This window comes from Terrapene carolina, unplaced genomic scaffold (genome assembly GCF_002925995.2).
Source record: "Terrapene carolina triunguis isolate 2854851 unplaced genomic scaffold, T_m_triunguis-2.0 Scaffold210, whole genome shotgun sequence".
NCBI classification, from domain to species: Eukaryota; Metazoa; Chordata; order Testudines; family Emydidae; genus Terrapene; species Terrapene triunguis.
Window position 1 is genome coordinate 49,940,528 of NW_020664561.1, and position 15,374 is coordinate 49,955,901.

Consider the following 15,374-nt stretch of genomic DNA (forward strand, 5'->3'; position numbering starts at 1 on the left):
TTAGCCTTAATACTAACAGGTGTTCTATTTTAGCAATTACACTAAATGGAACTGATTGCATCTCTTCTCCTTTGGCCACTGTCCTGCTGAAAACTGAAATTATGGAGTAATCAAGTTCTTACTGCATTCATTACTCCATTTTAGAAGAGAGCAATATTAAGGAAAGACTATAAATCTGACATGTATGTAAGAAAAGATAGCACCGCTTACGTTACACCAGGATGGAGATTGTACTTCTTTTTCCCAAATCGGGTCTGCTGTGCAAAGAAGTCATACCGCTCTGATTTTTTCCACATGTAATAAAATGCTACACACTCGCCAACTGATCTTGTTCGTACCTGTGAAAAAGGTGCCACACAAAACATTGAAAATCCAAATGTATTTTCTGCTAGAGACCATGAGATACATTATACTTTGAGATTCTGCATGCCCAGAGCAGAGACTCAAAGCATACTATGAATGATTCCCTTAAGATTTTTCAGCTTTATATGATGAGTAACAGGGTGACAGGATAAAAGTATATAAAGTAATAAATGGTATAGAGAAAGTAGATGGAGAACATTTGTTCTCCTTGTCTCCGAACACAAGAACAAGGAGATATTCAATGAAATTCACACAATGTATAATTAAAAACCATGTAACTTACTGACAAGAATTTGCTGCGGCCAAGAAATTAACATGATTCACAATGGAACTGGACATTGATATGGATCTCAAAAATACCCAGCATTGTTAGAATTCATGACAAAAGTTTTGGAAAGGATATTTAAACAACACATTTCAGGGTTTAAGCCCATCTCTAACTATTAGACATTAGGATGAGAGCATTAGGATGGGGGTGTAGAAAGCAGATTATCCCACATCTGCCTATAGGAGGGATTTTACACTTTCCTTGGCAGTATCTGGTGCTGGCCACTGTCAGACAGGATACTGAATCAAACCAGAGGTCCATCTAGCCAAGTATGGTAATTCTTATATAGATGTGATGTACCTTTTTAGCATAATTCAGAAATATTCTGGAAGTTACTTTTCCAGATAAAGCTAAATGCCAAATCCTGATTTTGATCAATTAAAAAGGAGCAAGTTAAACAGGGAAGGTGGGCTTCCCAAGCACATGCCTTTTTTTCAAACATTAATTCACAATGGCAGAAAATTTCTGTGCATGTCCATATCAACACATTTCAATGACTAGTTTAGCTCAAGAAAACACAAGAGGCATGGGTTCAGGTGAAAATGGACACACCACGAGCAAAATCATGGCATACTACCAGTCATGCAACTATCATGCAAATACAGCCTAAGTATCTAGGTGGGAAACAAATATTTAATAATGGGCTCTTCAATCTACCAGAGAAAGGTATAACAGGATTCAATGGCTGGAAGCTGAAGCGAAACAAATTCAGACCAGAAATAAGGTGTACATTTTTGACAGTGAGGGTAATTAACCATTGGAACAGTTTACCAAGGGTCGTGGTGGATTTTCCATCAACAACAATTTTTATATCAAGATTGGATGTTTTTCTAAAAGATATACCTCTAGAAATTATTTTGGGGAAGTTCCATGGCCTGTGATATACAGGAAGTCAGATTAGATGATCAAAATGGTCTCTTCTGGCCTTGGCATTTATTTCAAATAGCGGAATACTTTATTGCAGTACTGAGCTGGAATAAGTCCGGTGGCGACAGGAGGTGTGTGCAGCAGGAAGAGCACTCTAGTGACCAGGGGAAGCATCGGGAGCATGCTAACACAGAGAATGCCTCAAGCCTTGACTCTATTAAAGGGAATGATTTGTGAAGCAGGCTTCATGCCCCTAGGTATGGCAGAGGGAACAACTTTTAGGAACCTGGTGCAGATGATGTAATATGTCAAATGCTCATTTGACGTCCACACAGCTGAGGATCTGCCCTAGACACTGCAGGTGAGGTGAGCAAAAACATATAATGGAAAACTGTAGAAAGCAGATTCTGAAGTTCCCCTTTTATGGGTTTTACATATGCTCTGAGACACCTCTGGATAAAAAGCAAAAACACCATTGTGCCAGTATTTCTGCAGATTGCAATATGAATTTTTGTTGCTTACTAGAGGGAGACTCCACCTATATTTTATTTCCCAGTGGGTTCTGAAAAAAAGCTTTCATTACTCTCTAACTTACACTTGCCCAGGGCTCTGAACAAAGCATACAGTCAAATCTTGAACTCAACTCCAAAATGTCCAAGTAGTCAAACAGTGGAGAAACTCAAGAATTATTACAATATGAAAATTCCTACTAACATTCCTGTAACAACCTTGGTTGCAGCATTTCCGAAGATGCCTACCACCCTCTACAGAATCTTTAAGTTTATTTAACAAGATTATAATACATTCTGACCAGTTAAGCATTAGGTGATATTGATAAACTCCTTTTTGTAAACAGACCCATTTGAGGCCTTGCACAATGAAAACACCCCATACAATGCCAGCTAACCAGAACACCCTCCTGTGATAGATCAAGTGACAGAAGGATATGTATAGTACAGTGACTAGAAAAAAAAAACTGATTTGGAAGGAAGTCAAAAGATATTTAATATCTTTTCAGCTACAAAAAAAAGTAGGAAAATAACTACTTAAAAAAAAAAAAAACAAAAAACAATCATCCGTACCTTGTTTGCCTGAATCAAATGAAAATCTTTTCCATAGGCCTTCAGTCCTTGTTCAAAATTCCTACATTCTTCCTCTGTCCAAACAGCTAACTCTTCTGAAATAAGAAACACAATACAGAAAACATACTTTAAAGTGACTGCATAATAACAAATGGAAACTCAAGATTCTGATACAAGAAATACTCTGTATTTAAGTTTCTTAAAGACTCAAAAGCGGAGCAGGCAGGGAGTGCTAACAGATGAGTGCATAAAGGAAAGAACAGAAAGAACTAATACTGAGTAAAAAGTTAAATGAATGAAGAGGAAACAACAACAGACAGAAGGATACAAAGGAAAGATCTGTACAAGGACAGAAAGTGCACAATGCAGCCAAAGCACCTTTTATATATTTAGGTTAGTTTATTAAAGTTTGGAATTTTTTCTGTCAACAAATAAGATTTAGAGGCCTAATCTCTTTTTACTTTGAATTTTGAATTCTTGTGTATTTCACACACATTAACTTTAGTGAATTTTATAAAAGTCCAGAGGCATGAATATAGAGAATAAGCCCTCTACAATTCCTACTTTAGGTGGGTGCATTAAAATTCTAAAAAGTTACGAAGTAATGAATAAAAATGTCAAGTTTTTATTCATAAACCCTCTTCTTGTTTGTTATTGCCTAGGTACTTATATATTCATACTATGCCCATCACTTCGTCCTCCAAAATCTCATTTTGGCCCTCAACTTTTAGAAGCACAACGTCAAGCTCATCCCTATACGGCTGCATTAGAAGTGAACTCTGAACGTGGGGTCAGAGTTCATTAATTCATGGATTTGAGGAAGAGCGATAATAGTGCTACACAATGCTGATGTGAAATCCTGCTGTAATTGGAGGTATCTGACAGCAGCAATCAATGCCCAAATTTTAATGATTTTGCCAAATTAAAGGAGGCATGGGATTAAAAAAACAAAAAAAACAAAAAAAAACACACAAGTACATTTAAAATCTGTTGTATTCTTACCTCTGGCTGCTTTCACATTAAATCTTAATCTTCTCAATGATTCTTCTGTATCAAAATTGCACTTAACCAATTCATACAATGCCTGGAAAGGTGAAAAACTACACATTTAATATGCATAACTCCATATACTACTGAATTTGCGTATTGCTACAGTGGTGCAATTATCAATTACTTATTCTGAAAAGTCTAATTTCTCTAAAAATCCAGTAGAAGAAACTGTTTTTAAAACAGCAATATAAGTATACAGAAGACTTACAGATAACTTTTAGGTTATACACCTCCTGGATAGCGTATGTATAATATACACTTTTCCCTTCTTCATTTCTTGTTCTAAAATATTGTATTACAGTGTTATGTACTGTAAAAATAGTTTCCTTTCTCTACCCTAATTTATAGGACAAATTTTTATAACTGATTCCCTAAGATGCAGAAGTATGACAACAGGTATAGCCTATGCCCATTCTGTGGCGAGACTCAGAAATGAAATTCTGATATCCCAATAAATGTGCACATATGGTTAGTTACACAAAGAGTAACCAACCTGGGCTGGCAATTTTGTTTTACCTTACATCCTAAAGATTAGGAAATCTGCAGGACTGGTGATCTTGTGCTTTAAGGAATTTATGCACATTTCTTCACAGGTCCAGCCCCCCCAAAAGATGCAAATTAACAAGATTTACATTGTTCTGACTTGAGAATTGGACATGTGCACACATCAAAGGGCTCATCAATGCACACATTTGTCAAGTCCATGTTCTTTTGTTCGGGGCAGGAGCAGAATTTGGTTTTAGTTAGTAAAGTGCTATAAAATCTACAACAGGAAGATCGAGACCAGAACGTAGGTTATTGCAGATAAAAATGTTTCTTAATGCACTTAATTTTAAAACTGAATATGCTTTGTGTTAGTGATTTGGGTTCTTAAACATTTGCTTTTGTTGGGGACAAGAGGGGTGGAAGCAATTCAGTTCCTCTGATGGGGATAAGAGAAAAAAGAAGCAATCTCAAATCAGACTTTGAGGTATGGGGGCAGCAAATGCGATAATTACAATACAAATAACACACTATGGTCACTACAAATTCTAATATGTACCTGTTCATTGTCTTTAATATGTGATCCTTCAGGAATTGCCTCTAGTCCTTTCTCATCTCCTGTTCGCCTTGAGGCTTCATTGAGGAATTCAATCACTTTATCTTCTGTTAAATAATCGGGATTCCACAGCAGCTGGTCATCATTTTCATACACTAAATTAAGAAAAACAAACATAAGTGAAGCATATTCTGTAAGATTCCAACTTCTACTCAACCTCAAAGAATTGTTAGTTTAGAACACAAGAAGATTCAAAATTACGAACATGATTAATGGGACAATCTGATTGGCCAGAGGACTGAGCATTATATTCATTTGAAATGTATGGTACTATCAATGCTCTTCCAAATGGTTTCTAAGGTTCACTGTTAACTATGTTAGATCATGTACATACACACAGACTACAGTGCAGTGCTGCAAAATACATTGTGCATCTAATCAGATCCCCACGCATACACATCATCTGTGGAACAGAAGATCCCTCCCCGTCCTCTGCCCTTGAAACTACAAAAATCACAAGATGGCACAACGATTTCAAACAGTGAGTCAACTATCCCTCCAGACTGCCTTCACCTAACCTCCAAAACAAGACCTTGTGAATAATTCTCATTTTACTTTGCTGGAAAAGATCTATTAGAGATAAGATTAGAAAACTGATCACTCCAGCTTCCTTAGAACATTTGGTTCAATCACACAAACTGAGGGATGTGAGGACTACTACATGTGAAGTCTTAGCCACCATGGTTCATGAAAGCCAGCAAAAAGCATCCAGGCCCACTACTGACTGAGAACACCTTTGCCTACCACTCTAAGTCAAAATGCCTCTTGAAAGCAGCATCTGATGTCAGAAACCTTGCCAGCTCAGCAGACCATCAACCCACCATTGCCCAGATGACAGGAACAGAGAGAAACATGTGAGTGAAAACGAACTAGCTCAAGCTTAACTCAAGCAAGACGAAGATACTGATAAAAATAAATATTTTGAGAAGATAGCTGAGATACTGGCCTCAATGAAGTCTCAAACCTTCTCTCAATAATAGAGGCTGAAAAACAACTGCCTTTACGCATCATGGATAGGTCTGATTAAGAAAAAAGTAACAGCAGTTAAATCAAGGAATGGTGGTGAACAAAATTTGTTATGGATTTAGTACATTTCTTAATTTGTAACCGACACCATGATGAGTGTATTAGAAGTTGCTAGACACAAAGAATGACTACCACATCAATGGATGATACCAAAATCTGAACCCCATCTATCCTCTATGTTAAATCCTGTAAGTTTTCCCTCTGAGTAGCATCTCAAGGGATTGTTTCAGTCAGCCCCTCTTGCGTGTTCCTCCAACTGCCAAATGGCATGCCTGCCATGGAAGATGCTCTGGCTTAATTCTTAACAAATCTCAAATATTTCCACCTTCTCTTCTGGATAACTTAAGCAATAAAGGGTTGTTGAACTCCAACAAAACTGGGCATTTGTTACTAATCTGTTCCATTTAATACCTAGTATTTTTCTAAGACATTTGCTTTCAAAAGCATTTAGGTGTCTGTCTATATGTTTGATAGATTCCCAGCTTTTACATCCATATGGTAACATGGAAAGAACTCTAGAAAGTAGGGCTGTATAAGGGCATAGACCAGTGGTTCTCAACCTATTTACCACTGTAGACATATGCAGCTCTCTTTAGTGTGGATGCGGCCCAAATAACATATACACTACCTGTATGGCCCTTAGGATGTCATATGGGTTGCAGCTGTGTGCAGGCTGAGAACCACTGGTATAGACAGAACTCTGTAATAAATGGGGTGTAGATGATCTAATCCACTTGCTATCTTTGGGGAGAACTGACTGTTTCATAGGGCTTGTCTACACTTAAAACACTGTAGTGCTTCAAAGAAGATGCTCCCTACACTGACAGGAGGGCTTCTCGCATCAGCATAGATAATCCATGTCCCAAGAGAGATGGTACCTAAATCAACAGGAGAATTCTCTGGTCAACTCAGCACTGTCTACACTGCGTCATTCAGGGGTATGGATTTTTTACACCCCTGTGCGATGTAGTTATACCAACCTAATTTCCTAGTGTAGACCAGGCCCTAGAATTATCCCTATATTCTAAAGATAGCCTATATGTTCTTCAGAACTTAGTTCTGCCCACATATTAACAACGTGCCCTCTTAACAGCAATGCAATGCCGCTTAGCCTCTCTTGGTAGTGGATGTGGCTTGGGGTAAAATATGGAAATCTTTCCGTTCCCGGAGTGACTCCTCCATTTCCAAATCAAATAGCTCTGGATATCATCATCCACCTCTGCTTGCCCGTCAAGGGGACGATCTGAAGATTTTCGCAAGAAAAAAAAAAATCTCTTCATCATTGTTAAAATTCACTTTTCTGTCATGTCAGAAACATCAGACGAGTCTGAGCATATCCTTCACAACTTGAAGGTCCTCAGCAATGATATATTGGGAGCCCTTTTTGCCTTTTCTGTCAGTTAGTCTAACAATGAAGTCTCAAATCAAACAGCCATATTATCTTAGCCAGCTCAGTAATTTGCTATGCACATCTGAAGAGTAGCATTTTCTTCCCCAAGGGTTTAGGAGCTTTTGCACCTTTGTCCTTGGCAGTGGACCAATGACAACTAGTCTTCTTCAAGAGGAATAAAGAAGTTCAGCGTGTAGATGAGAAGCGTAGTCAGGAAAGTAACAAATACTTTCCTGATGTCTTGTATTTTCTAAATGGACAACCTACCCTAAATTCTCAATTACTGAGGGACAATCTTCACTCATTGCTATATTTGCTTTCCACAACCAACTCTCTGTATAACTTTTCATGAGTGATGTACCCAAATACTCGGATGCTAATATCTAAACTGTATTCTTTAATTTATTCACCTAAATTTGGGTTATTGCCGATTATGCACTATATGTATCTTATGACTTTAAAAACAAACTTTGTATTTGTGGATAATCTAAGCACTATACCCAGATGTACAGAGACTCTTTTCTTAACCTGTGTATTATATAATTTTTTAACATTAGCTTTAATAAAAATTTTAAATCTACTCAAGTTCCCTCAGAGACCTGAGTCAGATCTTTCACTGAATCAATTTTCCTGGTGCCAAGGGATCCGACACCAACATATTCTGCTCTTCCATTGTCCAGGCACCCAAGGGTGGAACATGAGAGAAACATCAGACACCAAAACACAATTGGAGCTACACTGATCATGGTGTTAGGTAAACTCACCAACCTCCTGTCTTCATTACTTATTTGTCCTGGGCTCTGCTCAGGGCAAAAGTGCTTGCCTTATGGGACACAGATTCAGAGTCCCTAGGTATAAACTCTTTCAAACAACAACACAGGAGTCACTAAACTTGGATTGGGATATCCACAGAGAAGAGTGAGAGTGACAGTGAGCGTGTAGATGAGGCATCACAGACTGGAAATCCATACAGGCAGAGTTCAAAGAATAAATTATACCAAAACTGCATTTGTTATGAAATCTTCATGGAAACGGAGTACGTCATTAAGCTACTATGTTCGGCCAAGTGCTAAATTTCCTAGATGGTCACAATAATGTAATTCTACCCAAAAATACAAATGTTTATATTAGCAATACATTATAAGCTATACTTTAAGAACAAGATCTCATCAGCTGAGAGCCAAAGTGTATGATTGCACGTTGTCAGCCTAATTTATTTTCCCATTGTAAATGTCAACACTAGTCCAATTTGAGGCCTGTGAATAAAGGTTTCATCCAAAAATACAGTGGGTGGGGAAGGAAAAAGTACAGAACAAAAATTATACCAGCACTAGTGTAACAACAATTTAGTGAAACTTTAACTCCCCCCCCCCCCCCCCCCAAACAGTCTGTGTCCATGACACATATTTTCAGTTCTCAAACCAGTGATTGGATGCAAGGCCATGAAAAGCTGGTTTTTGTAGGCTTCTGCAGTAAAAAAACAAACAGCTATATAGTTTTATTATAGAAGGCCACAAGTCATTTACAGTACAGTAAAATAAGAATGGATGAATCAGCAGCAAATTACAAATATACCTTGTTGAATTTCAGAGAAATACAGAGTTCAAGCTCTATGTTAAGATACCTACCAGATAAAGAAAGGAGCACCAAAAGTAGTTTCTCCACAGCTAGTAGCACATACTTTATCTTTTAGTGCATTAATATTTAAAATAGATTTATTCCTCCCAGTGACATTTTTTTAATAGCAAAAGCAACTAAATTTTTTGGACTTGACCTCTGCCTGATTTTTATTTTTTTTTAATTCAAGCAAAGAAAGATCTGCCATTTCAATTAATAGCTTAATTTTTTCTAAGATGTCTTGTCTGAAATCCTCCCTCAAACTTTAGTACAGAAACTTGAACAAATCATTTCAGAAATGTTGACAGCATCAAAGCTCACCTTTCTCATTCTCCTTGTATTTGCATATGCCAGCTGGGATTTCAGCTTGAAACATAGAACCCACCATGATTTCCTGTTTAAAAAAAAAATAATAATAATAATGCATTTGACAGTCTTATCTGTTTTCTATAGAATGACAGAGTGACAATATCCCTTTAAGCACTAAAAAGTCCGGCCACCAATAACCTACAAAATATGTGACAAAAACGAATAGGAATTAAAAAAAACCAATATGGAAATTTACTTTGTCTATGAGGCTTTGAGAGAGTATTAAAAGAAACATACATTAACACTAAAGCTGTTCGTTTTTAATTGTTGGGAAGAGCAGGAGAGGAAGCAGATAATTTATAAAGCTCAAAGTCATCATGAGTTAAAACTTAAACTTCAACCCTTTTCCTCTATTTTGGGAATTAAAAACCCTTCACATCATGCAGAAAATGTATTATGGTTATTTACTTTATGTGGCATATTGGCAGAGGAAAAAGAAAAGTAAATACACATTCTTTTACATCTACTTATTGAGATTAAAAACAATTACATGTACTTCATATAATGCTTGAGTTGTATTAAAGCACCCCATCTGCAATGATAATTAGAACAAAGATAGCAATTACTTCAGTGTGATTTCTCACTTAAATCACAGAATTTATTTCACTAAATGAAGTTACATTCTCCTGATCGGTCAGATGGAGACTGATGGATATAGAGCTGCTCTGTGATAATGTATGAATACTATATGTGACACGGTTATCGGGATTTCACAGTATGAATATGTTGGTTTAGTTTAATAGCAGGCTGCTGGAAAATACAAGCAGGAAGTGAAACAATAGCTCAAGATACACTACTTCTCAGTAAACATTTCAGCATGGTTAAAACACAAGGCCTGAGCTATAACTGAAGATCCTACCTCCAGGTTACAGTCAAAGTTACAGAGACACAGCTAGGGGCCAGCAGATCAAAGAGACTACAATACTGTGTCCAGAGATCAGGGAAGTTGTTGCCAAGAAGCTGTTTGGACTGACATCCCTCTCTACCCCCAACGGGACATCTGAAGAGGTAAGCCTCCCTGGGTCACCATCACCGATGGTAGATCTTTAAGTAAGAAACATGCATGTAGACTTTTAAAATCCTTCCTCTCGTGTTATGCTTTATTCCTACTGCTAAGATTAAACACTTGGGTTTGAGAAGACTGATCACTGGTAAAAAGGAACCAAACGGCAAAAGAACTGCAGGTGTCAAACCCAGTCAGACATACTGGGCTAAGCACAGCTGATACATAAGGTACTATAGCCCAAGTCCTGGCCTAGGAGAGGGGGAAATTGTGTGATTTCACCCCTGGAAAAGTAAAGGCAAAAGGCCTGACACCTGAAGGGATGCATTCAGAGATGCAGCTAGTCCTGTAACTCAGAGAGGGTTTTGAGGGAAACCCCTAAGCAGAGGCTCTGGATTCCAGGCAAGGAAGTCAGAATGGGGGAAATCTAAAAAACGGAGGCTACGCCTATGCAAAGCAGTCCTTGTCCCTGAAGGGAGTGGAAATAACCACGAACTTCAGAAAATAGACAGTGAAGAGAAAGCAAAGTTTAAAAGGCTTAACTTGGCAGTATTTGTATTTTGCCTGCAAAAGTATTATGAAATTATTTATTGAAAACAAGCTAACGATGACAACCTGGTGGTTTTAGTTAAGTCAGACAATCTTTTCCACTTTCTGGATAAACTGAAAATTAGCAAAAAGGAGCCTGTTTACAGGAATTAATTCCAGTGAACTCTTATTTCCTGTCTCCTTCTGCTGATAGGATACAATGCCCACTTATGCCTGGAATACTCAACAGTACACTATATTTAATAACACATTTAATAAAGATATATCCTTAACAGCAAGTCCTCAAATGTTTACCTTTTTCCAGTCTTCTGAAGGAATATAATCTTCATCTTCCTCAGATTCTTCTTCTATTTCACTGTCTAAAGAAATTTTTCAGACATTATTTACATGGGAAGTACTACCATAAAGCCTGTTCAGGCCAACATTATATGCCAGTAAAGTATGTCTTGAGACAGATTGCTCAAAGCCATTGCGGCTGGCTATTTGGATCTTGAGCTGTGACATCACAACCACCTTTCTGTGAATGAACATACGGCTGGGATCTCAGTGAGGAGCAAAACAGGAGATCACCACAACTTGGTCTGTCTTCCAGTTGAAAGGCATCCCATTGTGCCTTAGAAGAAAAAAAAAACAGCTAATGTGCTTACCCAGAGTGGTTAAATATCCTGTTAATTGGAAAGGCAGCGAACAGGAAGAAGGTTGTAAGTTTTTAATATGAAAATAAGTGAACAGTATCTATTTTTGGGCCTCACCATAAAACTTAATTCCCCTTCATCCAACTCTACCTGTATAGGCAGACAACATTCCAATTGATCAGGTACAGTTTTCTGCAGGCATGCCAGTGTCTTCAATGATTACACTGAAACACAGGTTCTCCTTACTTTCAACATAACTGGCAGGCTGCTAGGCTAGTCACCCTCATTTCATTTCAGATCCTGTATCCATCACTGGCTTTTCTCATCCTTACAGCAACACTGCCACTACTGCCAGCCTCTGTTGAACTGTTTGTACACTAGAGCACAACATGTGGGTCACTCCAAATCTAGCTGTCACATACTCAGGCACAATGACATTTAAAAGTGCTGGACTTCACAGCGCACTCAGCTCAGCTAGCCACGAGTAGTGCACTGAGAAAGCATATTCCTTAATACCTGTGACATTCGGTACTTGCATTTGCTATAGTGAATTTAACATTTAGGGGTCCTTAAGTCAGGACGTGTCTCTCTAAGGAATGTTGGATAACAGTCTGTATTAGGGACTATCATTTGCATGGTGTTGAAAGTAGCCACATTAATGTCAGCATGTGAGGATCAGGTAGTAGAAAGACAGACCCTTCTATTAAATGTAAATCAGCATTCTGTTAAACATTGGCAGAGGAACCAAAAGCTAACCTAGGACATCTGTGTTAGATAAACATTAAAAGCAGAATGTTACTTAGATTGTAAGCTCTTTGGGGCAAGGGCTGTCTTTCTGCTGTGTTTATTGTGTGCCTAGCACAAGTCCTGGTTCATGACGGGCTCTTAGGTGCTGCCGCAATCCAAATAATAAATTTGAAAATGACATTTCTAATGACATAACTAGTGATGCAGATGTGAAGAATTTTAAATGTTAATTTCCTTTATTTTAAAGCACTGGGTATATGAGCTATAAACAACCTTTAACTATAAGGTGATAATGTTTGTTGTAAACATATAGGTCTAAGACTCCAAATACACCTCTACCCCGATATAACGTGGTCCTCAGGAGCCAAAAAAATCTCACCGCCTTATAGGTGAGACCATGTTATATCGGGGTTGGGCCGGAACGTCGTGCCAGACTGGACCGGCTTCCCTGGCGGTGGTTTAAAGGGCCCGGTGCTCCACACAGCGGCTGGAGCCTCTGGCCCTTTAAATCCCCACTGGGGCTCCGGCAGCCAGGCTCGGGCGGTGATTTAAAGGGCCCAGTGCTCCAGCTGCTGTGGGGAGCCCCGGGCCCTTTAAATCACCGCCGGAGCTCTGGCAGCGGGGCTCGAGCGGAGATTTAAAGGGGCCGGGGCTCCCCGCAGTGGCCAGAGCCTCTGGCCCTTTAAAATCACCACCCGAGCCCGTGCCGGAGCCCCGGGGCTCCGGCAGCCGGGCAATGATTTAAAGGCAATGATTTAAATTATTTAAAATGATTTAAATAAGGTGGTGAGCCAGCACGCTGCAGCCAGCCAACTCTTCTTGGACCATCAGCAGTGCTCCACAGACCACAGCTGGGGAAATGCTACAGTTGAGCAATACAAGGTTACAAACACTGCAGGGAATATTTGCACTGATCTTTCGGGCTCCACACGAATTCGGATATAACGTGGTAAAGCAGTGGGGCTCGGGTGGCGCTTTAAAGGGCCCGGGGCTCCCCGCTGCTTTACCGCGTTATATCCGAATGTGTGTTATAATCGGGTCGCGTTCTATCGGGATAGAGGTGTACTGGGAATGATGCATTTTACCTTCCTCTGGCATAAATGGCTACCCCACACAGTGAAATATTTGGTTGTCCAAATGACTTGGCTGGTAATACCAGATGCTATTCATTAGGAGAATGCAGGTTTGAGACCCAGATAAGTGGAATTACAACAGCAGTGAGGGTAAGGGGAGGGTTACATAACACTAGATCAGCAGTTCTAAGTGGCTGCAAGAGTGAATTTTAAGCACATCTAAGAAACAGACACATGAACGAAGAGTGGAAGTATGGAGCAGGGAAATGGTAGCACTGAAAATGACGTCGTCAAGATAAATATTTTAAAAGCAAATTTCCTTCTCTGTATTGCTGTCCCCACCACAGTTTATTAAAACCTGAAATAATTTTTTAAATCTATTTTAGATTTTTATTCATTTTTCCATTACTGAGATTAGACCAAAAAAATAAGCAGTTTTGCTTTTGTTTCTTGTCAATTTCATTTTCTAGTTCTCACTCACTAAGACAAGGGTTCTCAAAAAGTTTTTCATGGAGTAGACCACAACTTAATGGATACGGTCTTGTGGACCAGCACCTCTCCCATTTATAATTTAGTCTCCATGTAGCAACTACAGCAATTGCTTACTTGGAATATTTATATAAGAAAACAAAATATTTTATGGTCTTTTTAGGGTGAATTAGCAATTGAAAATAAGGTTGTGAGCCAGCACCCTGCAGCCAGCCAACTCTTCTTGGACCATCAGCAGTGCTCCACAGACCACAGCTGGGGAAATGCTACAGTTGAGCAATACAACGTTACAAACACTGCAGGGAATATTTGCACTGATCTTTCAAGCTGGTCCACATGGGAAGACGTCACTGGGGCTCCAAGGGGATGGCAAGGGAGCTTTGCGGAGGTGTAGAGGCATGCCCAGGTGGACCTGTTTGTAGGACTGGGGACTACATTTCCACTGAAATGTTAAGAAGTTATTGAAAGCATTTCCATTGGCCTTAGGTTTTGCTTTTCTTTTTAAATTGTGCACCAGATTTAATCCTACACTTTTCCTTTAATAAAACAAATATACAAAGTCCATGACTTGTAAAAAAGAGAGGCTTTATCATATGCTAAGGAGAGTGGACAACAAAAAACTATGTTTAAGTGAATTGATAATAAAGAACAGCAGTGGGAGAAGAAAAATCTGACAAACACTTAAGCTCTAAGACTTAGATTTTTTAGTAACTCAATATTTCATTAATTCTAGATCTTAATAAAGTTATGACAATTTAGATGGTGCATAGTACTAAACAGCACATACTTGCATCAAAATATTTACATCGACGTGGGTGAATTATCTCCTGTGGATCTTGAGAAGCAACAGATGGTGCTGGGTCATCATTGGAGGATTGTGTCTCATCCTCCTGACCTGATGAATCCTTTATGGTCTCCTCCTTAAATACAATAAAGCAAACAGGAGACCATTTACACCTTCTGCATTAGAGATAATCATCGCTCTCTTTTTTGATAACATTTTATTTATATTTCCAGAAATGTCAAACAAAAGAGGATGTTGTACACATAATAAAGTATAGGTTGTAGTGTTATGAATGACAGGTACTGGCTGTGGACAGCCACAAAGATTGTTTAGATGCATTACACAGCATTGATATAGATTTTGAAAAAATATTTTAAGGTCAGGTTTAACATTAAGTCTTAGATGAGCTAACCAGAATTAACCACTGTATTTAGTTTTTCCAGCATGGAAATTTAGGGTTAAAGTTTTATACCATGAGCAACAATAAGTACTGTCACACTTACGTGAACTATCGTATACCTAAACAGGCTTTGAGCAGGGATGGGGATATGTTGGATTTCCATTACTGAGTGATTCTATGTTTTGCTAGGAGCAATTCCGGGTGTACAGTCCTAATTTTTTGTTAAACTGTTTGTAAGGATATGCAGCTTGTGGATCTCAGAACCAAGGGATAAGTCAATTTCACAATCTTATTTGTGTGAAGCACTAGCTTTTCTCAAAATTCTCATACTGGGCACTCAGTGTGTCAGTGAACCTACAGACAAACACTGAATGGTACAAATTCCCTTTACTATTAAGTAGTGAGGTTTTTTTATGTTTGATGGAGTAAGTTATACACAATAAGTTAAAAAATTGGAAATTATAAAGGCATAGAGTTCTTTACAGCTCTCTTGCTCTTAAAGT

General features: G+C 38.6%; 1 protein-coding gene across 1 annotated transcript in view; it reads right to left on the reverse strand.

Moving 5' to 3' along the window:
- Positions 1–15,374, reverse strand: part of LOC112115933 (mesoderm induction early response protein 1) — a 29,126-nt gene that overhangs the window by 3,793 nt on the left and 9,959 nt on the right. The window contains exons 3-9 of the mRNA XM_029912349.1: positions 14,475–14,607; positions 11,038–11,102; positions 9,144–9,216; positions 4,733–4,884; positions 3,643–3,724; positions 2,641–2,735; positions 211–338 (exon numbers count right to left, since the gene is read on the reverse strand). Coding sequence (XP_029768209.1) covers positions 211–338; positions 2,641–2,735; positions 3,643–3,724; positions 4,733–4,884; positions 9,144–9,216; positions 11,038–11,102; positions 14,475–14,607 — 728 coding nt within the window. The remainder of the gene's footprint in view (positions 1–210; positions 339–2,640; positions 2,736–3,642; positions 3,725–4,732; positions 4,885–9,143; positions 9,217–11,037; positions 11,103–14,474; positions 14,608–15,374) is intronic.